This window comes from Watersipora subatra, chromosome 1 (genome assembly GCF_963576615.1).
Source record: "Watersipora subatra chromosome 1, tzWatSuba1.1, whole genome shotgun sequence".
Lineage (NCBI taxonomy): Eukaryota > Metazoa > Bryozoa > Gymnolaemata > Cheilostomatida > Watersiporidae > Watersipora > Watersipora subatra.
This window is the reverse complement of record NC_088708.1, coordinates 3,358,951-3,386,426: the sequence shown is the minus strand read 5'-3', so window position 1 is coordinate 3,386,426 and position 27,476 is coordinate 3,358,951. Positions and strand designations below refer to the sequence as shown.

Sequence of the window (27,476 nt, the reverse complement as noted above, 5' to 3'; positions counted from 1 at the left end):
AATTGTTTGTATTTTATATTTTACCGTGTGTGAACCCAATTGCTGTACAAAAAATAAATTCGAAGTAAATTTAATGCAGTTGCCCAGAAGCAGCTATGTATAAATTATCAACAAATTTCTATCTGACATTTCCTTTTTGTATGACAACAGAATAGTTGTTTCTATTAAAAAAATTTTGTTAACAATAACTTTATTGTCACTTGAATAATGTATTACATTGCAACAGTTTACCATTTGATTAAAAAAATAGCAATACAAAAGAAAACATCTTTAGTTTGAAAAGATCTAGCAAAATTAGTAAAAAAAGAGGAAAATGTTTGGCACAAGGAAAGAATCGGTCGATGGAGCATGTTTATAAGTTAGCTCATTGCTGCATTGGCATGTTTACACATTGTGGATGAGGAGGCCTCAGTGATCTATTAAGGCTATAGGCACCGTTGTTATACAACTGTGTAGAATACATAAGTCTATGTTCCCTTGGGGGCTGATAGTGCGGAGGAGAGGGCAGTCCGTTGTGTTGATACATATGGTGCTGCTCCGTGGGGCTATGAAAACCATTTTGGTATGGCGTTGACTCAGAGCCAGGCCATTGCTGCATGGTTATTGTTGATACAGGAGGAAGGCGACCCATTCTATTTATAGACATTGAGTTAGAGTTAAGTTGAGTGGACGAAGCTGAAAGTGACAAAGGGCTAGAGGGAGGTAAGTGATAACTGGACTGTCTATGTAGCATCGGTGCATTGTTAAGAGACGTGGGTACCTTCGGATGTATCTGATGATGAGTATACCTGTTACCCTGCTCATGCATGTAATTGAGATTAGCGTGAACATTGAGATGATTAGGCATAAATTTTGTAGCACCGGGATAGTCAGGGGGAGGCCCTTGGCCATATGACTGATGGACAGAGCCATAATCGTCTGTATAGCCATCCATGCTGCCACCCACGTCATATGCGTTAACAGGTTGCTGCATGAGGCGATGAGGGGGTGGTGGATGCTGCTGATGCTGTGCTGCTGCCTGAGGAATGGTTTGCGTGTGAGATAACTGCTGCTGTTTTTGCTTTTCCATCTCAGCTTCATACTCAACATGCAAAATAGCGTCTGTAATGTCATCAGGCAGCTCTCCTTTCAAATTGTTCAATAACTCATCACTGTTTTGACTAAATATGAGATCAGCTTCAGCATCAGTTAATCCCATCCCTACCTCATTCTTGACCGACTCTGAAAACATAACAATAGGTTTCCAGATGACAACTGCATAGTCATGTTGCAACTACATACAATAAACATTCTCTTGCACTCTAGAACTGAAAGACAAAGTTTCCCAAAATTACAAAGCAGAGCTTTGCTATTGTTAACCACATAGTAGTGGGTCACTAGGTTTGTAATGCATGAGCTGAAACTTTGCTGTTGTTAGCCACATAGTAGTGTGTCACTAAGTTTGTAATGCCTGAGCTGAAACTTTGCTGTTGTTAGCCACATAGTAGTGTGTCACTAAGTTTGTAATGCACGAGCTGAAACTTTGCTGTTGTTATCCACATAGTAGTGTGTCACTAAGTTTGTAATGCATGAGCTGAAACTTTGCTGTTGTTAGCCACATAGTAGGGTGTCACTAGGTTTGTAATGCATGAGCTGAAACTTTGTTGTTGTTAGCCATGTAGTAGTGTGTCACTAGGTTTGTAATGCATGAGCTGAAACTTTAAACGAAATGAGCTATGGATTATTTCCCAGATAGTTGTAGAATGCATACAACCAACAGATGACACCCAAGTTGGCCAGTTACCAATCGCCCTGTAATGAGCAATATTGTGCACTTTTTCACGTATTATTACTTTAGTAAAATACCAAATATCAGCAATTACCACCATTTTAGCAATGAAATGAAGCATTACAGTCAAGTAGCGCAAAGCGATCCCTATAACATGGAGTAGTTATAGCTTCAAACTGCCCGCAACAGCAAGTCTCTCTTGCCATGTCATTTTTGTTGTTCTGGTTGCTGGTCAAGTCATTTAATCGAATATCTTACCTTTTCATAAACCTTAATAATAACATAACTAAGAAGCCTTAGACAATTTAACATCAAATAGCAAGACATCCATAACGTACAACTAACAAGCCTTCCATATTGCAACATACCTACTAGCAAGACATAGTCAGATATTCAAGGGAAGCGAAGATATTCAAGGGCAACGACTAGCAAACTACTCATACATCAAACCAACAATTAGCGAGTCTTAGATGTTTCAGAAGAGTAACTAGCACCCATTCCTTATGTCGCACACCCATGATAGCCAGAAACAAAAGATGGGATTAGCCAACAGCAAAACCAGGGCTAAAACATTTAAACTTTTTTCACCTACTAAGCCTTACTGAAATGTTAGGTCTAGACAAAGACTGGCTTACCAGGAAACAGGTTCAAGTCTTCTTCATTCAGCACTTCGTCAATTTCATTGTCATCCAAAATCTTGCTTTCATCATTTCCGAGAGGCAGGAGCGATTTGTCAAGCGGTGAAAGGATGTTGTCAGTATCGCTATCTAAATCATCATCTTCAACTCTCATCGGAGATGAACTGGATTTGGGTGCATCTGCCGGATTGCTTGTACTTACTTCAGAACTTGAAGACAATGCTGCACTTCCTGGAGGATAGAATAACTCACAACAGTTAGACAAGTGTTACAACTAGCGTTGGACCAACCCGACAGAACTGGGTGATGCCACGAATAAGCTTTAACTGAGCTTAGACATTGTATCTACACCGAAAGCTTCCAACGAGAGTTTCTTGCCCACTACAGCCCGATGTTACAGTTTGACTGTCATAAGTGAGATTACTATTTTATAAATGCGCCTCCAAGATCAAATACTGTCAGAGGGTGTTACTGAGCACACTGATTCAACCCTCTCTAAATAAGAGTGTCAGAGGGTGTTACTGAGCACACTGATTCAACCCTCTCTAAATAAGAGTGTCAGAGGGTGTTACTGAGCACACTGATTCAACCCTCTCTAAATAAGAGTGTCAGAGGGTGTTACTGAGCACACTGATTCAACCCTCTCTAAATAAGAGTGTCAGAGGGTGTTACTGAGCACACTGATTCAACCCTCTCTAAATAAGAGTGTCAGAGGGTGTTACTGAGCACACTGATTCAACCCTCTCTAAATAAGAGTGTCAGAGGGTGTTACTGAGCACACTGATTCAACCCTCTCTAAATAAGAGTGTCAGAGGGTGTTACTGAGCACACTGATTCAACCCTCTCTAAATAAGAGTGTCAGAGGGTGTTACTGAGCACACTGATTCAACCCTCTCTAAATAAGAGTGTCAGAGGGTGTTACTGAGCACACTGATTCAACCCTCTCTAAATAAGAGTGTCAAGGTAAGAACTAAGCAAGTATGTCTCACCGGCATCAGTCGCTGACATTGGCTTCTGTAGCTTTGACATCTTTTTTCGCTTTTTGCTTCGCCGAGATGCAAATGGTTTTGATTTCTTTTTCTTCTTTTTGAGATTCATCTCTTGTTCGAGAACAAATGGGTCAGGCTACATAATGAACAATTACAGTGAATGACGACAACCGCGATAATTAGCGAGTGCTCAAGTAAATTACTATTAAACAAAATATGAAAGTTTAATTATTTTTTTGTTTTCTCACCCAGACTTCTACTTACAATTTTAGGTAAGTGTGACTGGCAGAGAGGAGCCCCTTGCCCCGTATCAAGGGCTGGAAGACCACAGGTCTTTGACTCATCTGTCAGCTTACCACAACTGGAGTAGGTGCAGCTTAGAAACAACTTTTGTTGAGAAGAGTTGAGCAAGTCTATTAAATGGTTAAGGAACTTGCAAAGTTCATGAAATCAATTCGTTAAAAAAGAACAAAGCAAAAGCATTACAATGTAGAGATTGAGGTAAACAAAGGGAGGAGATACCGGAGTTATAGCGCAGTTTTGGAGCTTCCAAATGTTTAGAGTCAGGCACAAGGTACCTGCAGCTGTTGCCGCAACCCAAGCTGACACAAACATGACCATAAAATGTAAACCTGTAGAAGCTAGTTTCAATGGTGTCTGGGCTGTTTTAGATCATTTTCAAGATGAAGCTTGTCATGCGATGCACCACTTTAACAATGTGAACAAACATCGCATTATTGCTGGCCCATACAAAACCATAAAATGTGAATAAACAGCGACTCAACACACAAAAAAAGAATACTTAATTATATGCTTACAGCTTTAATCACAACCACTCAAATATTTCTCAACACAACTATTCGCCTTTTAGAGATGCAATAAAATCACTTCTCTAATTATTGCAAAAAATAAGACATTCTGATATGTTATACATATATGCTCTGAATACAGATAAAAACAACATGGTGCAGTTTTCTCTGTTTTTCTCTGTACTAAAACCAGACCATTTGGATTTTTATAACTTTTTAATTTATCTAGCTGAAGCAATATAAACTAAGTTCTGAAATTGAATATATGTAGAATGTTGCATTAGCAGTACATTCAGTTAGTAGTAATCCGCTTTAAGCGGGTTCCTCATGTCATGATTGTCTTCAATTGATTAAAAAACTCATGAAGCAGCACCTCAAGGGCATGTTTATACGTCAACGGATGCATGTGGAAAAGATTAAATTCGGATTTAATTTTATGAACATTTATACTCCGGCTTGAAAGAACAAGAAATAATTATATTTTTGCGAAACTGTTTTTTCAATTTCATGTTTATTATTTTCCAGTCTCACTTGTGGTACTATCACACTACCATTCCTAGTTCTTTCACGATCTCATATAAACTTTTGTTCTGTAAGTTCCTTCGCTATCTATTGTAGCTCGGAGAAATCATAAATCGCTCTATTTTCTCGCCAATGTGGAATTTTGGCATGTGACCGAGAAATTATTGCCCTCATTGTACCACGAACGAACTAGTTAAGGTATAAACACGCCCTTAGACCATGATGAACTCTAGCAAGATAAACTCTTGACGTTGCTGCCTTTAACAATACTAATGAAGCAGAAAACTAACTCCTTGAATAGTGCTGGCCTTGGGCCTATATAATATAAGTATAGTATATCATATGTAGCCGCTTCAATTAGTTCATGAGGCAGATCATTACATACATACGAAACATTCCACCAGTCACTCATTAAATTTAACTATAGCACCATCTGCCAATTGGGGTATCGCTAACTAATCCACCTGCAGTTACCAACAATACGACCAGTATAACTGAGTGTTAACACTGGCTTGTAAAAGGATACGTCTACTACAAAGATTAGTCATTGGAATAGGCCGACGATGGCATGGTTTATCGACTTCATCAATGTGAGTGCAATGGCTCACACTATCTGTAACCGAGCCTTTGACAAATGATCGACTTTCCGTACTGAAATAAACAATCAAAGTTATACAGACGACACGGAAATACAGCTTTTCAGGTCATCCATCTAATGCTTACTAATATTGTGAAAGAATTTAATAAGATCGGATGCTAACATCGCTAACATTCTCACTCCAGAGAACTTTCAGAACATCCTAAAAATTGTTCAATTATCAGAAAATTATCATATTATCACCACCGTTTGTTGCAAACCCTTGCAAATGAGTCTATGTAGCGGTTAGTTAAGGTATAAAATTTCATGTTAACAGCAAAATAATGCATATTTTATAGCTCGAATAAATGTAGATGTCTCACTAAATAAATTAAACAAAAATGAGTGCTGATAAATCTCAATTGTGAACCAGATTATCTGTAAAACAAATACACTAGATTATGAGCAATGACGTAACACTATGAAACAAATACAGTAGAGAGTGAGCTATAGCATAATTCCATAAAATATAAGTATATTACGAGCTACAACAAAACTCTACGAAACATACCGTAAAAACCTTTATTTGAATGCCATGGCGCTGTATTTTTCAACCCTTCCGCTACGGTAGCGTTTTACTAGATGTGATGTTTGAATAAAGGGTGGCGTCGTATTTTCCGACTAGCTCAGAATTTTGGGAAGATAAATTTAATCCTTTTACGGGCGAAGTGATGCCAAAGTCGCCTGTATTTTGTACGCTCCTTCGGGTGAAACGACATTTATGCCATCGACCTCTGCATTATTGCTAAACTGGTTTTATATACGCCGAAGTATGAGACCGAGTTGAACACAGAACTACTATGAATATAAAACATTAGCCGGATACAGTTATTAATTATTTCAATAGTGTCGCTATCAAAGTTTTTTTTTTAAACTGTAAAACTTTGAAGTTAAAAAATGCACTTCGATACGCCATAACAATGGCCGTTATTACGTCATACAATGTTCCTGAAGAGTATTCTCATCGTTCATCAAAACACTTTAAAGTCTTCAGATCAGATTGTAAACCACATCACGAAAACACTTTAAAGTCTTCAGATCAGATTGTAAACCACATCACGGACAAATCTGAAAACAACGGATATGTAAAATGTAAATGTTAAAGAATGTCATATAAGCAACCAAATACAGGTGGCATTCAAATGATGACAACATTCAAATAGAGGTTTTACAGTAAATACACTAGATTATGAGCTATAACATAACTCTGAAACATAAATACACTAGCTTATGAGCTATAACATAACTCTATGAAACATAAACACACTAGCGGATGAGCTATAACATAACTCTATGAAACATAAACACACTAGCGGATGAGCTATAACATAACTCCTTAAACATAAATACACTAGATTATGAGCTATAACATAACTCTATGAAACATAAACACACTAGCGGATGAGCTATAACATAACTCCTTAAACATAAATACACTAGATTATGAGCTATAACATAACTCTGAAACATAAATACACTAGATTATGAGCTATAACATAACTCTATGAAACATAAACACACTAGAGGATGAGCTATAACATAACTCTATGAAACATAAACACACTAGCGGATGAGCTATAACATAACTCTATGAAACATAAATTTACACTAAATTGTGAGTTGGGGTCTAACTCTATCTATTGCAAACTATACACGAATCTAACAACGATAAGGTTTCAATGTTTTATGTTTAAACAGAAAACCCAGTCATCCCTGTTGTTACTAAACACTTCCATTCACTAAACACTTCCACATTGCAACAATTTAAACTGGTAAAAATGGAAACAAATATTTCTTGCTAAAGGAACAATTTCAACACCAATTAAAACAGGAGATAAATGATCACTATAAGTATGTAAAATACAGGACACTGGTTGCTAAACCCAGAAGCTAGTTCGAGACAGATAACACATGTCGAGATAAATCACACAGAAATGCCTAAAAGTGCAGCAATAGTCTCTAACCGTCCATGCATACTGCCTAGTTGACAAATTTCTGTTCTCTGTGCCCAACTATCGTTGCATGATCAGAAACTACCTTGCAAGTCATGTTACTAATGATCTAAATAGAATAATCTATATATATCTTAAATGTTTGTCAGTCGTTGGTCTGTCCAGTTATAGCAATAAAGTTTTAGCAATGAAAAATCGCCTTGGGAGTGGATCTTAACTCGCAACATTCATATCGCAAGTCTACTAACAAGTCTACTAACAAGTCTACTAACAAGACTACTAACAAGTCTACTAACAAGTCTACTAACAAGTGTGCATAACCCTAAGGCTAAGCCTTATCATTTTCTTCGCTCTATCATTTCTTTCGCTCTTACCGCAAATGTGCCCTTTTTATTATTAATTATTATTACCTTTTCCATTTGTTTTTTTTAATTGTTTTTAAAATCAAATTTTTATACCATTACCTATTTTTTATTTGTAAATTCAAATGAGCCATTTTAATTTCAAATGTGCCGTTACACTCATATTTCCGGTTTGGTAAATCTGTAAAATCTAAATGCTTTTCATGTAGACAATTGTATTATCTGGTGTAGAAATTGCCTCTACATTCTCTCTCCGTTCGGTCAGAGAAAGTATCAGACAAAAAAGTTCAATATCTCATTTTTTTGTTTGTATCAGTATCGAGAGGTGCCAGTATCGTCCATCAAAACTTTGAATACAAGGAGCTGTACACAAACTTCCGTATACTCATTGTTTATTTTTTCTCTTAATTTATTTGAACTGCACAAAAACATCTTTATCATGATATGAAGTTTAGAAGTAGAATGGTAAATGATGCATATGTTAAATAAAAAGTTTTCTGTGCAAAGACTCTTTCATTACCCGGGCAACGTCAGACATTCATTTAGTATGGATATAAAACTGATTGTGTCGATAAATGTGAACTGGTCATAGGAGGAAATGTGTCACATTGAAGCTGTAAGTTGATGATTAAGTGACGTCAATAAATTAAAAAGGAAACAGTTTAACTTACTGATTAGTCACGACTCTGCTAGGCGTCTTTCGTGCTCTTATGTGCTGCACCACAAGACTAGCGCAATCAAGGTCTCCCCTAATCGTGTCTAGGAAATAGTTGGTAAAATGTTTGGTATGGTCAGCAACTTCCTGATTGAGATGCTTCGCACGACTCAGTTGAATACAGGCTCGCTTGAGTTTTAGCAAGCTGTCGCTGTTGGAGTCAGAGCTGCAAAGAATATTCTGATGTGAGACGAGGTAGGATAGCTAACAGTGCTACAAACAGGAAGAAGTCAAGAAAGTGCAATTCACAAGATAACGGGTTTACTTTAAGATTAGGTAAGCCAACACCATGAGAAAATTGTATAACGAAACTTTTAGTAGCATAAAATCTAGAAATATATTGTAGAGATAGGCTAGAAGAGTGGAGAAATGAATGTCCAATATGTTACAGACCCAGTAAATATTCATACCCAACAACACCTATATTAGTTGTATTGTTCCTTTACAAATAAAGTGGCAGCAATACTGTTACAGACAATGATAGCTAAATGAAATAGAGATTTACTAACGTTTTATGAGCCAAAAATAATTAAATAAAAGGTAGACATAACCCAAAGGAATACAATATTTTAAGGCATTTTAAATGGAAATAATCCATTACTTTAAAAATAAGTGAAAACATAAAGAATCTGGCAATAAATTTACAGATTAAGAAAGAGCATTAATTAGTCAACATCAGACACTATTTGATAGAATTATGAGGTGATACTATTGTAGCATCCAGAGACCACACGCACAAATGTGACAAACATGTCCTTCAATAGCACAGACAACTCCACATTTAGAAACTGTCTGATGCAACAATCTAACTGGTAAAAACCTGAAAAACAATATTCAATGATCTTGGCTGTCATAAGCTTATTTTTTGACAAATAGACTGAGCTACTCACTCTGACAATGTATCACTGAGATCCGATGTGTGAGAGAGAGGTGAGCAGGGAGCCCCAAGGCTACACGGGAGGAGGGATGATAAAGATAAACTCGGTGAATCGTCATCACTGCTATCTATGACTGGAGTTAGTAAAATAGAGTTAGCCATCTTATCCCGGGCATACTCATCATACGCCTTATATCCATGAACTGTCAGCGATGACTTGCCCTCCTCCTCTGTGAGCAGACCGAGCTGTTTCCTCTTTTGCATCGATGCGTACTTCCTAGTCGGCCGCCTGACACGCTTAGCGGAGAGACTGTTGATGACACCAGAACTCTTCGATGCTGTCTTGCCTATCGAGTTACTGGCAGTCTCGTCTGAAGTCAAATCACAATTCTTTTGATTGTCAAGAGATAGTTTTTCAGCGAGTTCTGGAAACATTTTTGAAGCACTGAACCTATGATTGTTAGACTGCTCATCAGAATGGTAGCCATTTGGGGGCTTCAGAGAGTCTAGTTGTAGGAACCCATGGCTATCAGGCAGTAGCGATGACTCGGGCTTTTTCTTGCGTTCTTTTTTCGGAATGATGCCCATCACCTGCATGTGTGCATTGCAGTACCTGTAAATAATGGATACTGAGTAACACTAAGATATCAATGATGATGCCCATCACCTGCATGTGTGCATTGCAGTACCTGTAAATACTGGATATTGAGTAACGCTAAGATATCAATGATATCAATAATAACTGTAAGGATAACAATGAAACTGTTACAAAACAAATTTTAATGAAAATTTACAACCAGACCTAATTGAGGATTTCCAATTGGTTAATCCCTCCCACTGCTCAGCACACTCATGGCAGCAGCACACAGCAGCATTTGGAATAAAGTTTAATTTAGAATAATTTTTATACCTTACCATGTTTTAACAAAGTTATAACCGGTGAGACTAATGCGTTTCAATTGAATAACATTGAAAGTTACAGCATGTTCCTGCACCAACAGCTGTGAATCTCCATAAGAATTGAAAGCTACAAGTTTTTCGTTTCATCACGTGTAGCTTTACAATAAATCTGTGAAATATTTTCTACATAAAAAAAGGACGCCACAAAGAAGTATGCAGAAGTTTACTCTATTCCGTTTCGGTTCAGTCAGCACAAGTTTTACCGTCTAATCATGTTGGTTGCTTTTTTACCTTGACGGGATAGTCGTTCCAATTAGACTTTTGTAAAGGTTTAAGATGGCTAACAATAACTTTAAATGGTCCTATCGGGCAATATTCAGGTAAAATAATCTGATAACAACATGTTGTTAGATAGAGCAGTTTATGTTGAATCACCAGATTTCAAGTCTTTTGAAGCAAAAGCAACGAGGCATAATTCTTTTACATGTCATCAAGCTACGGTTGAAGATGGTAGTTGTTCTAGTCAGAAATTGGATGATTCTACATAAAAAAATATTCTCAACAACAACATGGTGTTAACAGACTTTCTTTACTAGAACATGGACAAACACGTGATTTATGAGAAACAATTTCTCTCAGAGATGTAATAATTCAATCAATTGAAATTTGACAGAAAAAAATGATACATAAGCAGGTTTGGGCAGTCTGATGGCGACTAGGTGAAGTTATTAAGGGTGAGGCGTGAGATGGTAAGTATACTCACTCTCTGTCTTTGGAAGATGGTATTGCACTTGTGCATCTCTGTCCACTCGCCTTTACTACGAATACACACTGTTTAAATGGTGCGGATGAATCCTCAAGTATGTGTCGCACACAGAATGCAAAGCCATGCAAACGTCGCAAATTGCACAATTTACCACTGAATGAACATAGAGGCTTGTTATTTGTAGTGAAATGTACATTTCGTCCTTCATACATTGTAGGTCAGAGCTGGATCTACAACACACAATTCAACAGTTAATGCAATAACATGCGAATCAGACCAGTGAAGTCAGCATAGTATATGCAGCATCTCAACTCTATAAGGAATTACAGGCTAAGGATAGATGTAAAAAATGTATGAAGAAACTTTGTGAGTTCATCAAAAATTTCTATTCCTTTTAGCTCCCACCTCCCACCATTTCACAATAAACGCTTGCAAGTATCCATCAGACATGAATAACAATTCAATAAACACTCCTCGATAACCATCTAATGAAATTCAATCCTTCAGCTGACATGAAAGGGTTTTGACAATGGTGGGCTGTCAACTCTCCTAACACCATATCCACACAAATGTAGCTAGCTGAGTTTACATTATATCTGAATGTTTATGACAGACAACACTACTTTTTGTATAAAAAGGTTTTAAAGGAGATGAATGATTGGATTTGGAAAGACCCTTCGTGTTGATTAGGGTTTTCTTATTTAATATCATATTCAATTGTTGTTTTTTCTAACTTTTGGGATTTGATATATGCTACAAGATCACTCTGACTCAATAGTAACCAAAAATGTATTTGCGATTTGATTTATGCTACAAGATCACTCCGACTCAATAATAACCAAGGTCCAAGAATGTATGGGTCTCTATAGAAGGATACAAACTTTTATTGGCCTGACTGGCGAATCCCAAACTTATTCTTGTAAAACCAGTATTGTATAGCACTAAAATGATTATCGTAAAACCTGTATTTGAATGCCACCCTTTAATTGAAAGTCACTTCTATTTGAATGCTTTTCTATTTGCCCGCCACTATTTGACATTCTTGAACTTTACGAACCCGTAATAGCAAGTGACTGGTAGAAAGTGTCCACAAGCCATACTAATAATGACTCGATTACCTCAATAACAATTAATTGGTTCGTTGTTTCTGTTTGTACCGAAGTCCGTTTTTCAACTCTAAATCTTTACAGTTGTCTCGTTAAAACTTTGAAAGCAGCACCATAGAAATAATGAGTAATTGTATAAGGATAATAGTTATTCTTTAACGCTGTCCTGATACTTCTACGTATGTGACAACAGTTTTCACATTTACAATGGAATCTGTGGTACTACACATTTTGAGGCTATTTTTATTACATTTTTATTATTTATATTTCTCTTTATTTGCGCCAAATGCGTATACTGAAGTGCATCAGATAAAAGTTTTGCTCTGCTAAAAATTTGTTTGAACGCTAATATCGACTAGCTCAGCTGTGCAAAAGAAGAGTTGAGGTCAGAAGACACTGTGGAGGGTATGAAACAGCCAGAAGAATATGGAATGGTTCCAAACGAAAACAACATTCAAAACACAACTGGCTGAGCAAACGATGTTCATATTTTTTGTTTTAAAAATAGTAACTTTGGTTTTGAAATGTTAATTTTTGTTTCTGAATGTATTATAAATATAGTTTGTTTATGTCACTTGTTCTTGAATATATGTTTGTAGCAGTTGATAGATAACTATTATTACATAACCTAGAAATTTGCAGATTCATAGCATATTATTTGATAGCATTATCGCTTTAATACGAACTCGGCTTACAATAGATCAATGCTTGTAACCCTTTATCTATTGCACGTAAAAAGCCAGTTTAGTGCAAACTGTAGCAAACATATTAATGAGTGCAATGAGCTTTTATGCAACCTTGTCCAATGTAGTTATAAAATAAAAATATGTCCTCATATTTAAAATGAAATAAAAAACTTAAAAGGACCAACAATTTGCAACGCAGGCTGTAAGATTCTCTTAGGTTAATTGCGAGCAATAGATATCATCTGGTAGAGATATGTATCAGCTTCTGCATATTTATTTACAGATATACAACAATTTGAAGGTGAGTTAACAGATTTCCTCCACTCAAAGGTTTAATGTCGCGCCGCCTGAAGGAGAGTGCAAAATATAGGCGACATTCGATTCGTCCATGAAAGGGTTAAATTTGTTTTCTCAATATTGTGATGAGGCATTTAAAAAAATACAACGCCACTCTTTATTTGAACGACACTCTTTATTTTAGCTCCACCTTAAATAAAGCGCCAATCTTCAAGGGATAGGTTGAAAAATAGAGCGCCATGCCACTCAAATGAAGGTTTTATGCTAAGTTGAACTGATCGAACCATTTTCATTGTTGAGAACTTCAAATAAAATATAGTGTCAAACTTTAGTTAAACCACAATACCATCATAAGGTAAAACATACTACAAAAGATTAAAACATAACTGTTAAAGAAGTTTAAAAGAAATTTAAATACAGTCATTCCTTAAACTACATATAAGCCCTTATGCGAAACGTATCCATATAAAGCATTCCAGACAAATGGCATAATCAGTAAATCAAACACGGTGATGTTAAATTTGTGAAGGAAGATTTCTAATACACTGGTTACTTCTAGTCACACAGTGCTTAAATAGATTTTTTATAGCATAAAGTTTGTGTATGAATTTGTTAATCAGCTGTAGTACATGAAAACAAGAACCAATTTATCACATTACCTTCAAAATAAGTACAAAAGGATCTGTTTATACAAAATTAGATATATTAAGAAATTGGAATATGTAAATTATATTTTTTGTAAGCTTGATAATATGGTAAAATAATGTGAAAAGGCCTCAGAACATAATGACCATGGACGCCGAAACCAACAAATATGAAATGATTTAAGAATAATGTTCAACGTTTTATTTTATTTTAAAATTAATATAAGGATAATTTGTTTCTAGCAAAACCAAATGGGCTGCCAAATATTTTACAGTGACCTTCCTTAGCGATACGCAAAGCACTAAAGTTAGCATCAGGGACCATAGAATCCGTTGTACAAAATCACATTACTAAAATTTTAAAAAGTTGAGTACTGAGCACTCGCTCGCATCAGATTTGCACTGCTTGAAGGTTGAAAAAGTTCACTATAACCTTTGTGATAGGATGTTTTGTCAACAAAATCCAATATCCTATCGCAAATTTAACTTATGGTGTAAATTAAATCCATCACGATGTAGACCAATTGTACATTCAGAGAAGGCAAAAAAATTGCTACGGTTTTTTAGAACAGCAGTGAGCAAAAAATGGAGAAAAGTAACGAGTAAAGTAAGAGCAAAAATAAAGAAAGTCTGGCCTTTAAGAGTTTAGTCAGGGGACTAATTGATTCGCAGGAAGGCAGTTAATGCACTTGTCAAATAAATGAAAACTTGTTACACAAATATTTTATAATCAGCTTTTTAAGCGCATTCTAAAAAAGATTACTGTAATTTCTTCATGCTTTCTTATATCGTGACAGAATTGCGCGCAATTTGTGAGCTAAAGCTTGCTTACAATAATAAAACTACACAAAATGGAGAATAACCTTTTCGAAAGTGAAAGGTAGCCAGCTATATCATTTTATAATCTTTAATACTCCAACATACCTGAAAAAACTATGTAGAAATTGTTATCTGCTAATTTCACGTCTAATGAACAGATTTACACGAGTTGATATTTTTCACCAACTGAACTTCAGCAGCTATTAATACAAAAAGTCACAATATCTTTTTTCTGTAACCATTTGAATTTTGGAACAAAGTATACTAAAATGAAATCTGACAAAAATAAGCATTAATACCGTGAAAGATTCATGTTAGTCATTATGACTAGGATAAGACGTCAGTTAAGCATTTACCTCGGATAATTTTGGTAAATTTGACAATAATTTTTATTATTATCTGTCTTTATCTGTTTGTTGTGGTACTTCTGAAAGCAGACAGACTAAATATTCTTACTGTTATAATATATTAAATATATGACAGTGCCTTGTGCAAATAAGAAAATATAAGACTATATAACCGATAGTACAACTGAAAGTTTTTATTGGTGGATCAAGTGTTGCCTAGTAACAGTCTAGTAGTACTAGCTGCACCGACAATAACAAAAATACTAAATTTAGATGCAGATGGGTATTCTGTAAGTGACAAACAGGAAAAATACTAAACCACTTTTCTTTGCGCGAATTATGAAGCAGCTATAGATTTATTATAATTTTGTTTTAATATTAACTTAGAGAACTATCAATAAAAGTCATCTGCACTCTTTTAGAAAATAATTTTACTTCAGGCTGAACATTTGTTTTGAAATTATCTGGTATAATTTGGTCCAACATTTCTTAAGTTGGTGTATTTTATATCGTCATCAAAATTATTTTGGCCAGACATGTCATTTCAAATACATTGTAAAGCAGCTAATTTATGTAACAAAACATATGCCTAAAAATCAGTGGTATGAATTCACAACTAAAACTTTTCAATCATAAGGGGATTTTATATAGATATTGAAACTGCTCATGAGTAATTAAAATTAGATGAACTGAGTAAGCTGGCAATACACAATTTACCAGTTTGAAAAAGGCTCTAATTATACAGAATGAAATGTGTTTTGGTAATTTACATGAACGCATACCGTGTTAGACGCGCTTTATTAGTTCGAGGTACTTGTAGCAAGTAGAATGGTTGCAGTAGAATAGTTGGCTTTGGTGGATGTGCTCTAGTAATATGAAACTTGGTAACATGTTTTGCTAGGCGGTTACTGCAACAATCCTATTTGTTACAATCACGTCAAAACTACTAGCATGCATCCAACAGGGTATGCTTTCATGTGGGCTACCAAAACACATTTCATCCTGTATAATTGGCTCTTTAGCTACAATTTTACTGCTTATCTTTATATTCATTTACTTGTGAGCAGCTTCAAGGCAAGCTAAATCATGTGTCACTGTCGTAAATCAATTTTATGCATATCATATCCTTCGGTGTCTAAAACAGTTCTCATTTTTTAATGCATACCACGCATTTCAAAGTCATGACCTAATACAGAGTTGATCTTCTAAGAATTGCACAGCACTGATACTTGTTACTGAATTGACTTTTGAGAATTTCAATATAATGTTTGACTTGATATGATCAACAAGAGCAAGTAGTTTTGTCTGATGGAGCGTTTTACAAAAGTAGTGCTATGTTGACCAATTTATAAATTAGGTTTCATCGGTTTGTTGTCAGACTAGAAAAAATTTGAGAGTAAAAATTACAAAAATGATTTATATATTTTACTAGCTGCGCTACCCGGCATTGCCCAGGTAGTAAAAAAGTCTTTGAACAGAAAATTGATTTGTATTTTACATATCACAACATTTGCCATTCTAACTTTCAAACTACATATCATGAGAAAAGTGTTTTGTGTAGTTGAAATAAATTGAGAGAGAAAATAAAAACATGTGTAAAGATTTTCAAACTTTGTCAAACAGCTGTAACTTTCAAACTTCACATCATGAAAAAAATGTTTTGTGCAGGTCAAATAAATTTAAACAAAATAAAACAACTATAAAAAGGTTTAAATGTAAATGTGAAATAATTAGCAAGTAATGGCTAAATTGAGTCTGTTTTGCTACGATTACAATAAAAGATGATTCGGTAATGAAACAATTAATACGAACTGAGAAAACAAGATAAAAATTCTGAATATGCTGAATTAATAATGAAAATTCTTGCATAGAAGTGTGTATGAAAAAGGTTACTGGTCCACCAGAAGCTATCCATCAAAACTTTGAATAAGACGATACTGGTACCTCTCGATACTGGTACAAATGTAAAAATGAGACATTGTATTGACTTTGTCTGACCGAACGGATAGAGAATGTCGAGGCTCTTCCTACGAGGATAATACAATGGTCCTTGCGAAAAGAATTGACCTTGATCGCGGATATAGTAATTGAACCTTACGACAAACTGAAAATAGAAGTTCAAGAAAACACAAAAAAAACATCGTGTTTCATGGAGTTAATAGAATTCATTGTTTTAAATACTACATCATTTAGCGTGTGCATACACTATACAGTATATGATAGTGCATTTAATCAATGCACCTTGTATAGATCAGTGGTAGAGCGTGCGGAATTTTAACTTGTGGTGGCAATCTCCGTGAATTCAAATCCATCATATTGTGGAATTTTTAATTCCAAGATTTTTTAAAGCTATAGCTGGACATACACACAAACTTTGACAAATATATATACAGAGATTGAATTAAAAATGATTTAATTAAATCCATAAACAAACTTGTAAGTGTACTCATTTTGTCACAAAGCCGTGACTAGAATCAGTTTTAAAAATCGTTATGATATATAGTCATACCAAATAAATAATACACATGAGCAGAGCTAAGTATCATAATTTTTTTACTCGTGGATCATAAAACAATCAAATAAAAACATTGATGGTTTAAAGGAAAAAGTACCTCATATGGTTTGTAATTTGAAGCCAGTGTAAAACAGTGATACAGCATGTTGCTGAGCTGATTTTCATTTGTTTGCGGGCTCAATCATTATATCTCTTACACTAGTTGGGAGAAAGCTGTTATAGTATGTGTATGTATATATATATATATATATATATATACGAGGCAAGTCTGCGAGGCAACTTAGTTGTTTCGTGGCAGGAAGTCAACTCTCATTGGTAATGGGATTTGTGTCCCTTGCCTAAGCTCAGAGCTGCACTGATGAGGCTTCAATAGCCGAAACAGTACTGTCTGTAGCATGAGTGTATATATATATATATATATATATGGCTGGATGCATATTTTGATTCCCCCTTTGTAGCTGAACATGCGGTCATGGTTGCATTGCTTTTGTCATTAACACGTTCATCATAAACTGAGGAGAGGGTATCATATCTATCTTTATCTGAGAGTATTCTTATCGGTAAGGATGTTTGGTGTGATTCACGTCTACCATTTAGTCACTAAACTTAAGTTGAGCTTGCGCTTCTGTCAATCCGTAAAAGCCTTTAATGTTTCTGATGAAGCATACTGCTTAGTTTCGTCTTGAATCATACAAGCCAGAAGTGGTTTTGTCTGGAGGAACCCATAGAGTATTGCCATGCTCCAGAAAAGTCTACATAGGCTGGTGTATGCTAAGAGTTTGTACTTTTTAGATGCTGCATGTAGGAAGTATTTGATGCAGCCCAGAGCTGTGAATGCAATGCCAACCTTTTAGTCTATGAGATTGTCAAATTACAGATTTGGTTGCAATGATATTTGGCCTCTATCACTACACGTAATGTAGACACGCCAAATGTTAGCGCTGGCTGATTTGTTTGATCCTAGCAGAAAACCATAACTTGGCACTGATCAACACGGAAAGGTATTTTCCACTCAACTGACCGGTCATGGAGCTGATCGATAAAGTTTTAAAAGCATTTTGATTTTCTGCTATTGTTGACTTCCGAATATAGAAATACAATCAGATGCATATAAGCTGACTTTACATGACACAGCATCAAGGTCAATTATGTAAATAAGAAATAATGGTGGGACTAGTACCGAGCTTTGTGGAACTCCAAAAGTCACTGGGGTACTATTAGACAATGTCCCTCTGATAACAACTTTTTGGGTTGCATGTGTTAAAAAACGCTGTATCTAATTGTATGTTCTGTACCATCGATGTCTGATTTTTTGGATAAGTAGCTCATGTGAAACTTTGTTGAAGGCCTTCTTCATTTCAAGAATGACCCAGTGAATGAACAAGCCTTTTTTATTCCTTTTGTTACGGTAGGTGGAGTACAGCTGGGTTTTATAACTAAGATGGCTTTTAAAGCCATGTTGTCTATTGTAAAGGATAGTAAACAAAGGTTGATTAAGAGGGTGCAGAACAGGGTCTAGAACATGGTCTAGGTTTATAGTTATATTTATTTTTTCTGATTTCTTTTTTTGAATAGGAGCAACTATATTGTATGCAGATCTCCATTGGTTAGATTAGATTCCGGTGAGTATTGAAACAGGCAGATGTATAAGCATTTAGCTATCTGATCGGAGTCTACTAGGAACTCATGCTTTCTTATTTGATCTGGTCCAGATTTATTCCGTTTGATGTCATGTATGAGTTTAATGATACCAACTGGCTTGATTTTGATGGTGCTACTTTTAATAAAAGGAATGGTACATTGTTTATATTTTCATTGTTACAAAACTGACCATATAAAGTTTAATTTAACAATTTGTCACAATGCAGACTAACTGATTAAGTTGCCATCAATAAGCTTTAACCTAGATACAGGATGTTGATGCTGTTTTTTCAGAGGAGCTTAAGGAAGGGTTTACCATTGCCTTCTCAAAATGTTTGTAGAGTTTGTTTACAATATACTTCTTTTTCAATCTTACATAATTTTTTTTGTACGTTTCTGCTCTTTCAACTCGTGTGATAAGTAAATATTACCCATTGATTTGTACTTTGTGTAGTTTTTCTGCCTAGCATGCAGCTAATCTGTGCATCTACCAAATCAGATTGGTTGACCTTTGCATCTAAGCTTCATTTTCTCCGTTGATGCTGTTAGGTCAAGAGCTTTCTGAAAGTTATTCGATAATATATCTCACATTTGTTGTACATTATTCATTTTTCACCATTCATCAAAAATGTCGTAAGTCATATTTCGTATCAAAAATGATTACGAAATACGACTTGATCTACTTCTCTGTGGATGAAAATGTTTATAGTTTTTTTGTTAGAAGTTGATAGACCGAGAGAGACACTTGGTTTTGAATCAGTTGTAACTATGCAGTGATCACTAAAACTGAGAAATATGTCAGAGAGTCGATAATCTCTGTATCATTGTCCATCACTACATTGAAAATATTTCCATTGCACAAGACCTTTTTCAAAGAAAAGCTTAGAAACTCTTTTATAGTTGTGGGTAAAATGCATTAGTACGGAGTTTTCTTCTCAATTTATGTGAGAATGGTTCAAGTAACCGACAATCACAATACTGTGATTAGGAAATTTCTGGTAGATTTGTGAGAGAGCATAACTTAAATCACCTACATCATGTAGTGATACATGCTGGCTGTAATTCAAACATTAAACAGTGTTCTAAGGCAGAATTATCACGACAATATCCAAATCACATATTTCTATGCACATTGTTGCTGCACAGAGGTATTGGTTGATTGGTTATCAGTGTACCCAAACCATGAGTATTTCTATCACATCTGAAAAAATCGTAACCCAGTATTTCTATTATGCGTCCATTATCTATGTTTGAGTCAATGTGAGTTTCAGTGAGGCATATAATGTCATAATCATTTGTTACAGTAGTGATTTTGACAAAGATGAAGTCCTTTGTAGACAGGAGAAATCTGGAATTAATTACATTACTTGCCTACGCATTTGATTTTAATGAGAGGTTATACACACAAAAAAGATTTGCCTTAGTTAAATCTAAGAAGATTTTTGAGAAACTCGCCATGCAAAAAACTTTTTATAACCGCTACATGTAGACATTGGCCAAATACATACTGTTCTTGCTTTACGCAGATATTTACGAAATCGACATTAAAACTTCCAACAATTATATTTTGTGTTGGCATCATGGCAAACTTGTCATATTAATAATACTATATCTTATGAAATCGTTGATAATTGACTGTCTCTTAAAATTTTATTTAGCGATGTTAGCGTTTCAGAGTGTATTTTTAGATAGATAAACGCAGAGAAACATTTGCAACATAATAGATAATGTTAAATATCTACCTCTTTCGTCATATTCCAGTTAGATAATTGCACATAAAATCAGAAGTTTAGCATTAGCCAAGCATTTACATAGTCACATGCATTTATTTGGAAATTTTATCGAATGTAAGATGGCGCCGATGTAAATAGAGGGATATCCGGTTTTGCGCATAGTGCATAGCCTCGTATTTATATTCAAGGACGATGTCTTCTTCTCAATTATCACATTCGCGGCCTATATGGTACATTTTAGCGAAAGCTATTGCAGCGAACGAAGTTATGAAATGCGTTCATTTATTCTTCATTCGGAAACTAGAACGAGTTTGTTTGCTTGGCAAGCTATCTAAATTGAGCGTAGATTAGCTAGTAGCACATTAAAAAAACTTTCGCAGGTACTGTTGTACGTGTCATTAACCGTCTAATTTTATCCATGGAGAATTTTTTTCTGTTTTCGTATTTTGCATTAGTGATTGTTTGAATGGGTCGTGAATGAATGAATAAACATATAGAATACATTGCGATCTTGGAGTAAGGACTGTTATATATTATTACTGTTTGTATTACTTTGTAGATTCATGCTCTGTTTGTTTTAGTCAGGCTATTTTTTGTTATGACTCACAATTTTGTTGTTTTTTTTCTTTTAATGTAACAAGTGTGCATATACTAGAAACAACAGTAAACAATATATTGCATAAGCACTACTTAATGCCAGCCAACTTTTACTATGGTCATAGCAGTTTTAATAGACGGTTGCTGGTAAAAGGAAACTAATAGACTACTATCGTGGAATTATAGCTGTGAGGTTTCAGAACAGCACTAGTAAAATTTAATGAGGTAACTCGCATTGTCCGATAACAACCATCTCTGTGGGCTATGCATGCAATATTCATTTGAACGATTTTGAAAGTTGGCAGAAGAGCTCACCGAGTTAGTATAAAATAGTTACATAGAGCTTAGATTTTTTCTAATAAATGACTGGTTGATGTAGCATACTGCATGATATACACATCTTAATATTACCACTGTTTCCTTATCATCAATTTTTGCGTAGAACTACAGCAAGTATCCGCAATTTTATATACATAATACCTTGAGATATGAGTGTCTTAACATACGAGAAATTGCTCAATTTTTCTTGTCAGTAAAGCAAGAAGAGCCAAGCCAAAGAAGAAAATTAAAAAAAAAAAACAAAATTTGAATTAAGTTTGATGTAAGGTTAAAACCTGTTTTTAAGCGTGCACATAATAAGCTAAATTTATTTAAGTTGACTTTAAAGTTCATGCCACGTAGTGTCACAAAAGTGTAGCGTACCAAGCGTGTTGCTAGCAAACCTCTCTCTCACATCACCGTTAGTCGCTACCGTCTGTCTCGCTTTTGTATTCCTTTTTTCTCTTTACTTATTAATTTTTGATGTCATAACCGGTCTGTGATCATTTTTCTGTGTTCTTTTATGTACTATCCCTTTGCCGTTTTCATTTGAACTGGGTGCTGACATATGTTCCATGATAAGTAAGCTCATTGTTTATCCTATCAGTAAGGCTACCATTTTGAAGAATAGTTTTCGAACATTTAAGCATTAAGGGTTTTGTTAAGTTCGGTAAAAACTTAAGAAGGTTTCTATCAGATAAGTTTGAAACTTGGTATGCTGAAGATAAAAGCCTGTTTCGAAGGTTTTGGCCATTCAGATACAAACAAACCGCACAGTTTTCCCGAATCGTAATCAGTCAAGCCAGCCTTACCGGTCAGTAGGTGTAACCTACTAGTTGATTTAAATTTGCAAATTAATTTTCATTTAACTCTGTAACATGTAATAACAACTAATCGATCCTAGACACAGTGGGTGCGACTAAATTTGGGGTTGATTTGAAACTAAAATAGATTGAGTTAAAATTGCATAACTTCAGGTAAGGATTACGATTCGAGTCACAATTTAATAAATAAATCTCCTGATACAATCATAGAGGAATTGGATGCCTAATGTTACTAAATGATATCGAATGTCGGGCAATCTCATAGGTGACCAAGTTAGCACTTCTTACCATTTGCTCACACAATAAGATTTTATTGTTAGAATAAGTAATCTCTCATGTAATGCTTGCTAAATCTCAGTAAGTTATAAACTTTTGGTGCTGATTTAAGTATCATTCCTTTGTTGTTATCTCCAATTCTGTTAACTACATTCTGCCAACACTATGGTCTGTTGTGCCTGCCGTGATCACCCAAGACATGTTTTATTGGTAACATAGCATTTTAAGTCAGCAAAACCTTATTAATTGCGATTGCTCATGGTTAAACATTACATACCCAGAAAATGTATACTTGATTATTGTTACATAATTTACAATTATGAAAACAATCATATTTTTAAATTTTCATTTCATATGTTCAATAAGCTATTGCAAAGGCAGCTATGAGTGTGGTCAATCAGTATGTTCAATGCATCATTCATTTATCAAGGGGTATAGCAATAAGGCAAATGCGATTTGGTTTTAGCTCAAATGAAAAGAAAACAATAAAGCATTGTTTGTTGTTGAAATTTATAAATTTCGTTTGCCCTGTTCTACTACATTCATTAGATATCAGGAATGCAAGCTATAATTTCTGAGTTTATTTTGGAAATTCGTTTTTGTGTAGAGTTGATTTTCTAATTTTGTGACATAACAATCCTACTATTTAGATTCCAGCTCTCTGAGGCCTGCAACAGAATGGATGGTCACGAGATCATTGTTTTAGATTTTACTTATCATTGTGGGAGTGTCAGTCATAGTAGTCTGGTTAGATTTAAATTTTCATGTGCAAGTCTCTTGGTGAGATGGTAAAAACAAGTTCGGTACGGTATTCTTAGCAAGGTGATAGAGAATTTTAGCCAAATATAGCATTCTTACTTGTACAATAAAGAATATCAGTCTGATATAGTATTATTGAATCTCCAAAATAGTATATTGTCCTTCTTTGCCTAAAACCTCTCAAAATAACATGTAAAGAAATATTAAATTGGCAAACATTGAACAGTAAATTAGTAAAAGATTTGGTGCAAAGTTTTGGTACACGGTATAATTGGAGAGCCAATGTATTCAGTCTTGTGGCTCACTATATCTCAGCATTTTATTTTGTTTTAGTTTCCTCTTAACATAAATAACTTTTGGTATTGAAACCTCGGAGGCAGTGGAGTAATAGCTGGACATAATGGCTAGTGTTGTTGGACAATCAGTCAAGGTGGGTAACTTTGTATTTCTGAGAAGTCTATCATTTAATGAAGACTAGGTACATCCTTGTTATCATCTGTCATAGTAAGCATAGTTTGTGCTTGTGACTGACAGGTATTATTTCGTACTATTTGTATTGTTTCGGTGATAAAGTCATAAATTTGTCAGAAGTGCGCTTAATGCTTTTATACATGCTTCTGTGATATCTATATCGGTGCATTTTCGTAGTCACTAATTAAAATATTGCGGACCTCAGAATGTTGGTTGATTTACCTCTAAATCTTCCCATTTGCATTCTAATATCTGTTTAAATTGTTGCCAGCAACCAGTAAATGCTTACTATCAAAGATTGCCTAGCTTACATTCATCTTTGGGATCTCAAAGGAAATTGCACTGCCATTGAAACTCTAGTGTAAACATAAAGTGCCTTATTAATATATTCGTGATGTTGCTGAACTTGGGAGTTCATATAAACGATTTTAGTAAAAGTTTTACCAAATCTTCAGTTTTAAGGATATAACAAATCTTACCACCAGCATTAAAATTCGTGAGAAAGTTAATGCGGATCGTTTCAGTTATGCCTGGTGTTTTGTTGTAGGACAACGAGATACACATCACATTTGAAGATCAGCAGCAAATCAATTGTTTTGCAAGAAACAATCTAAAACTTGGAGACATTAATGATGAGATAGAAATGAGAAAAGTATGTGTGTTCAATTATCATTTCAACACAAAGTTTATTGGATAAGCATCTGCGGTGTCGCGAGTATGGGGAGAATGGCTTGGATCAATTTTCTAACTTTTGTCAGCCAATTTTTATAGGGAGTTGAAAGGAATTGAAGCTGTGGATACACTTGCCTATCACCTTCATCTCTTACATGTCAAACAGGGCCTTTTATTTCTATACAACTTCATTTGAGGCAGCCAAAATTATACCAAAAAAAACTAACAGATGATCCTCAAATAGTCTGAACCATCTTCTTCACTCTCTAAAAAGATTATCTGCCTAAAATTTAAGCTCTGTGGGGTGAAAGACCTTGCGTAATTTCCAAAAACAAGGTTGACCTACTGCCGCCATGCTCTATCTCCGAAACTATAAAAGAATGGTTTGAATTCGCTAAGTTTTTTGTATTGCGTTGGAAATCCTCTATTTCAATCAAAACCATTGTTTAATGTGTTTATTAATGGACAGTCAGTCTACTCTTTGGGGAGCACAGCTGTGAGGAGATAACCCTGACTTATACAGAGTATTGATACAACATAATCATCTCTCTTTCTCTACCTCCTATTTCTCTTTTCAGTCTCTTGTCTACGGACATCGTTACTCCTGTGTACATAGTGTCATATTGTGTCACATTGTGGTTTTTGTAGTTTTGTTTTGGTAACTTCTGTTCGATGATTATTACAGAAGGAACAAGAAAACTACAGAGATGCTGTAGATGAGATTATGATGCTAGAAGGGGATGATGAGATGGTGCCATATCAGGTAGCTGTTTAAATTATGTTTATGAAGAATTTTTGGAACAAATGATTTTGTTTAGATGTTGTTGAACTTTTAAATCTAATTTCTAATATATGGTATTTTACATGTGGACGGGTCTTACATGTGGACGGGGCTTACATGTAGACGGGGCTTACATGTGGGCGGGTCTTACATGTGGACGGGTCTTACATGTGGACGGGGCTTACATGTGGGCGGGTCTTACATGTGGACGGGTCTTACATGTGGACGGGTCTTACATGTGGACGGGGCTTACATGTGGGCGGGTCTTACATGTGGACGGGTCTTACATGTGGACGGGTCTTACATGTGGACGGGGCTTACATGTGGGCGGGTCTTACATGTGGACGGGGCTTACATGTGGACGGGGCTTACATGTGGACGGGTCTTACATGTGGACGGGTCTTACATGTGGACGGGGCTTACATGTGAACGGGGCTTACATGTGGACGGGGCTTACATGTGGACGGGGCTTACATGTGGACGGGGCTTACATGTGGACGGGGCTTACATGTGGATGGGGCTTACATGTGGACGGGGCTTACATGTGGACGGGTCTTATATGTGGGCGGGTCTTATATGTGGGCGGGTCTTACATGTGGACGGGTCTTACATGTGGACGGGGCTTACATACGGGTCTTTATGTAGTATGTATACGAGTTTGAGTGTTATTGCGTCAAAATTCCCAAAACTAGTTTGTGAAGGTTTACTATAGCTGGTCTGGTTTGAATCGCCCTGATGCTTTTGAAAGTTTCAATAACATGAGTTTTAGTTTTTAGTCATTATAGTTTCTGAGCATCGCTGACACACTGTCAGGTTTATTGTTTTGACAGATTGGTGAAGCTTTTTTCTCGAAGTCAGCGGAAGCAGCCACTGAGCATCTAGAGAAAGCACAAAAAGAAATTGATGCAGAAATTGATGCTTTAAACACCCGTGCTGAGGAAATTAAGAACATTCTCTCTGACCTCAAAGTGCAGCTCTATGCGAAATTTGGTAATAATATAAACTTGGAAAATGAAGAGAAGCCAGTCTAAGACTAATCTGCTGGAGCATTCTAGAACTTGTAGTAATTTGATGCTTGGTACAGGTGCTCTGCTCTGTCTACGACTGTTTATACCGAGTGTATGCTAGCGTGTTGTTTCTTTAAAATACATGTATAAGATTTCATCAACTCCTTCAGCTCTGTTTACTAATAGCGAGTCTGAGAATGATTTGGCAGTTGTTCATAGATTGGTGTGGCAGCAGGCAGTTGTTGATAGATTGGTGTGGCAGCAGGCAGTTGTTCATAGATGGGTATGGCAGCAGGCAGTTGTTTATAGATTGGTGTGGCAGCAAGCAGTTATTTATAGATTGGTGTGGCCGTAGGCAGTTCTTTATAGATCAGTGTGGCAGCAGGCAGTTGTTCATAGATTGGTGTGGCAGCAGGCAGTTGTTTATAGATTGGTGTGACAGCAGGCAGTTATTTATAGATTGGTGTGACAGCAGGCAGTTCTTTATAGATCAGTGTGGCAGCAGGCAGTTCTTTATAGATCAGTGTGGCAGCAGGCAGTTGTTTATAGATTGGTGTGGCAGCAGGCAGTTGACTTAATAACAGCATTGACTTATATCTGTTTGTCTATGTTTCATATCACATTCATGGAATCGTCTTGTTAACAACTCAGCGTGGTGTAATGCACCGTATTATAATGACTGGTACTTTGATTAAATTAATGATTTTGGCTTCTAAGGTTATACCTTGCATCTGAAGAGTTATCATATCGAATTTTTATCACCGTTCTCTTTGTCATTAGCAGGATAAACTTCAACGATGTTTCCTTTCAGCTAATAGGTGGTGTGATGCTGTATAGCAGCAGTTTTATTTCTCTCAAAGCTAGAGCTCTCACAGAGGCGACGTTTAAATAAAATTTTGAGGTAAAACAAACTAATAAAGTAACAGCTCTTTGAGCACGAGATAATCATGTGATAGCAAGAAAAAGACATTGGTTTTACCTTAATTCTGTGATTCTGTATCAGTGACTTGAGTCTGGTTCAAAGTACACAGATGTAAAGTAAAAATGA

General features: G+C 35.7%; 2 protein-coding genes across 3 annotated transcripts; one reads left to right on the top strand and one right to left on the bottom strand.

Annotated features, from left to right (window-relative positions):
- Positions 1–5: 5 nt before the first annotated feature.
- Positions 6–20,851, bottom strand: LOC137385279 (INO80 complex subunit D-like). Its single transcript, XM_068071719.1, has 9 exons — positions 20,733–20,851; positions 10,933–11,165; positions 9,283–9,882; positions 8,349–8,558; positions 5,253–5,377; positions 3,660–3,808; positions 3,396–3,531; positions 2,404–2,637; positions 6–1,221 (listed from the first exon to the last, which is right to left on the bottom strand). The coding sequence occupies exons 2-9, from the start codon at positions 11,145–11,147 to the stop codon at positions 365–367; spliced, it is 2,526 nt and encodes an 841-aa protein (XP_067927820.1). The 5' UTR covers positions 11,148–11,165; positions 20,733–20,851; the 3' UTR covers positions 6–364.
- Positions 20,852–20,956: 105 nt separating this feature from the next.
- On the top strand, positions 20,957–26,583 carry LOC137408053 (prefoldin subunit 4-like). 2 transcript variants are annotated; one of them, XM_068094452.1, is made up of 5 exons: positions 20,957–21,103; positions 23,831–23,927; positions 24,516–24,620; positions 25,326–25,403; positions 26,252–26,583. In XM_068094452.1, exons 2-5 carry the CDS (start codon positions 23,898–23,900, stop codon positions 26,450–26,452), a joined length of 414 nt encoding a protein of 137 aa, XP_067950553.1. In that variant the 5' UTR covers positions 20,957–21,103; positions 23,831–23,897; the 3' UTR covers positions 26,453–26,583. The 2 variants fall into 2 exon arrangements, with proteins under 2 accessions (XP_067950553.1, XP_067950546.1); XM_068094445.1 differs by having other exon boundaries at positions 20,966–21,111.
- Positions 26,584–27,476: the final 893 nt, after the last annotated feature.

Bases quoted from the DNA above. Each gene is read 5' to 3' on its own strand.
- LOC137385279 (XM_068071719.1), bottom strand. From the start codon at position 11,147: ATGTATGAAGGACGAAATGTACATTTCACTACAAATAACAAGCCTCTA. The intron at 8,559-9,282 runs GTGAGTAGCTCA...TATTCTTTGCAG, and splicing joins CTCAGTGATACATTGTCAGA to CTCTGACTCCAACAGCGACA. The intron at 2,638-3,395 runs GTGAGACATACT...TCTATCCTCCAG, and splicing joins AATGTCAGCGACTGATGCCG to GAAGTGCAGCATTGTCTTCA.
- LOC137408053 (XM_068094452.1), top strand. From the start codon at position 23,898: ATGGCTAGTGTTGTTGGACAATCAGTCAAG. The intron at 23,928-24,515 runs GTGGGTAACTTT...GTTTTGTTGTAG, and splicing joins TTGTTGGACAATCAGTCAAG to GACAACGAGATACACATCAC. The intron at 24,621-25,325 runs GTATGTGTGTTC...TGATTATTACAG, and splicing joins ATGAGATAGAAATGAGAAAA to AAGGAACAAGAAAACTACAG.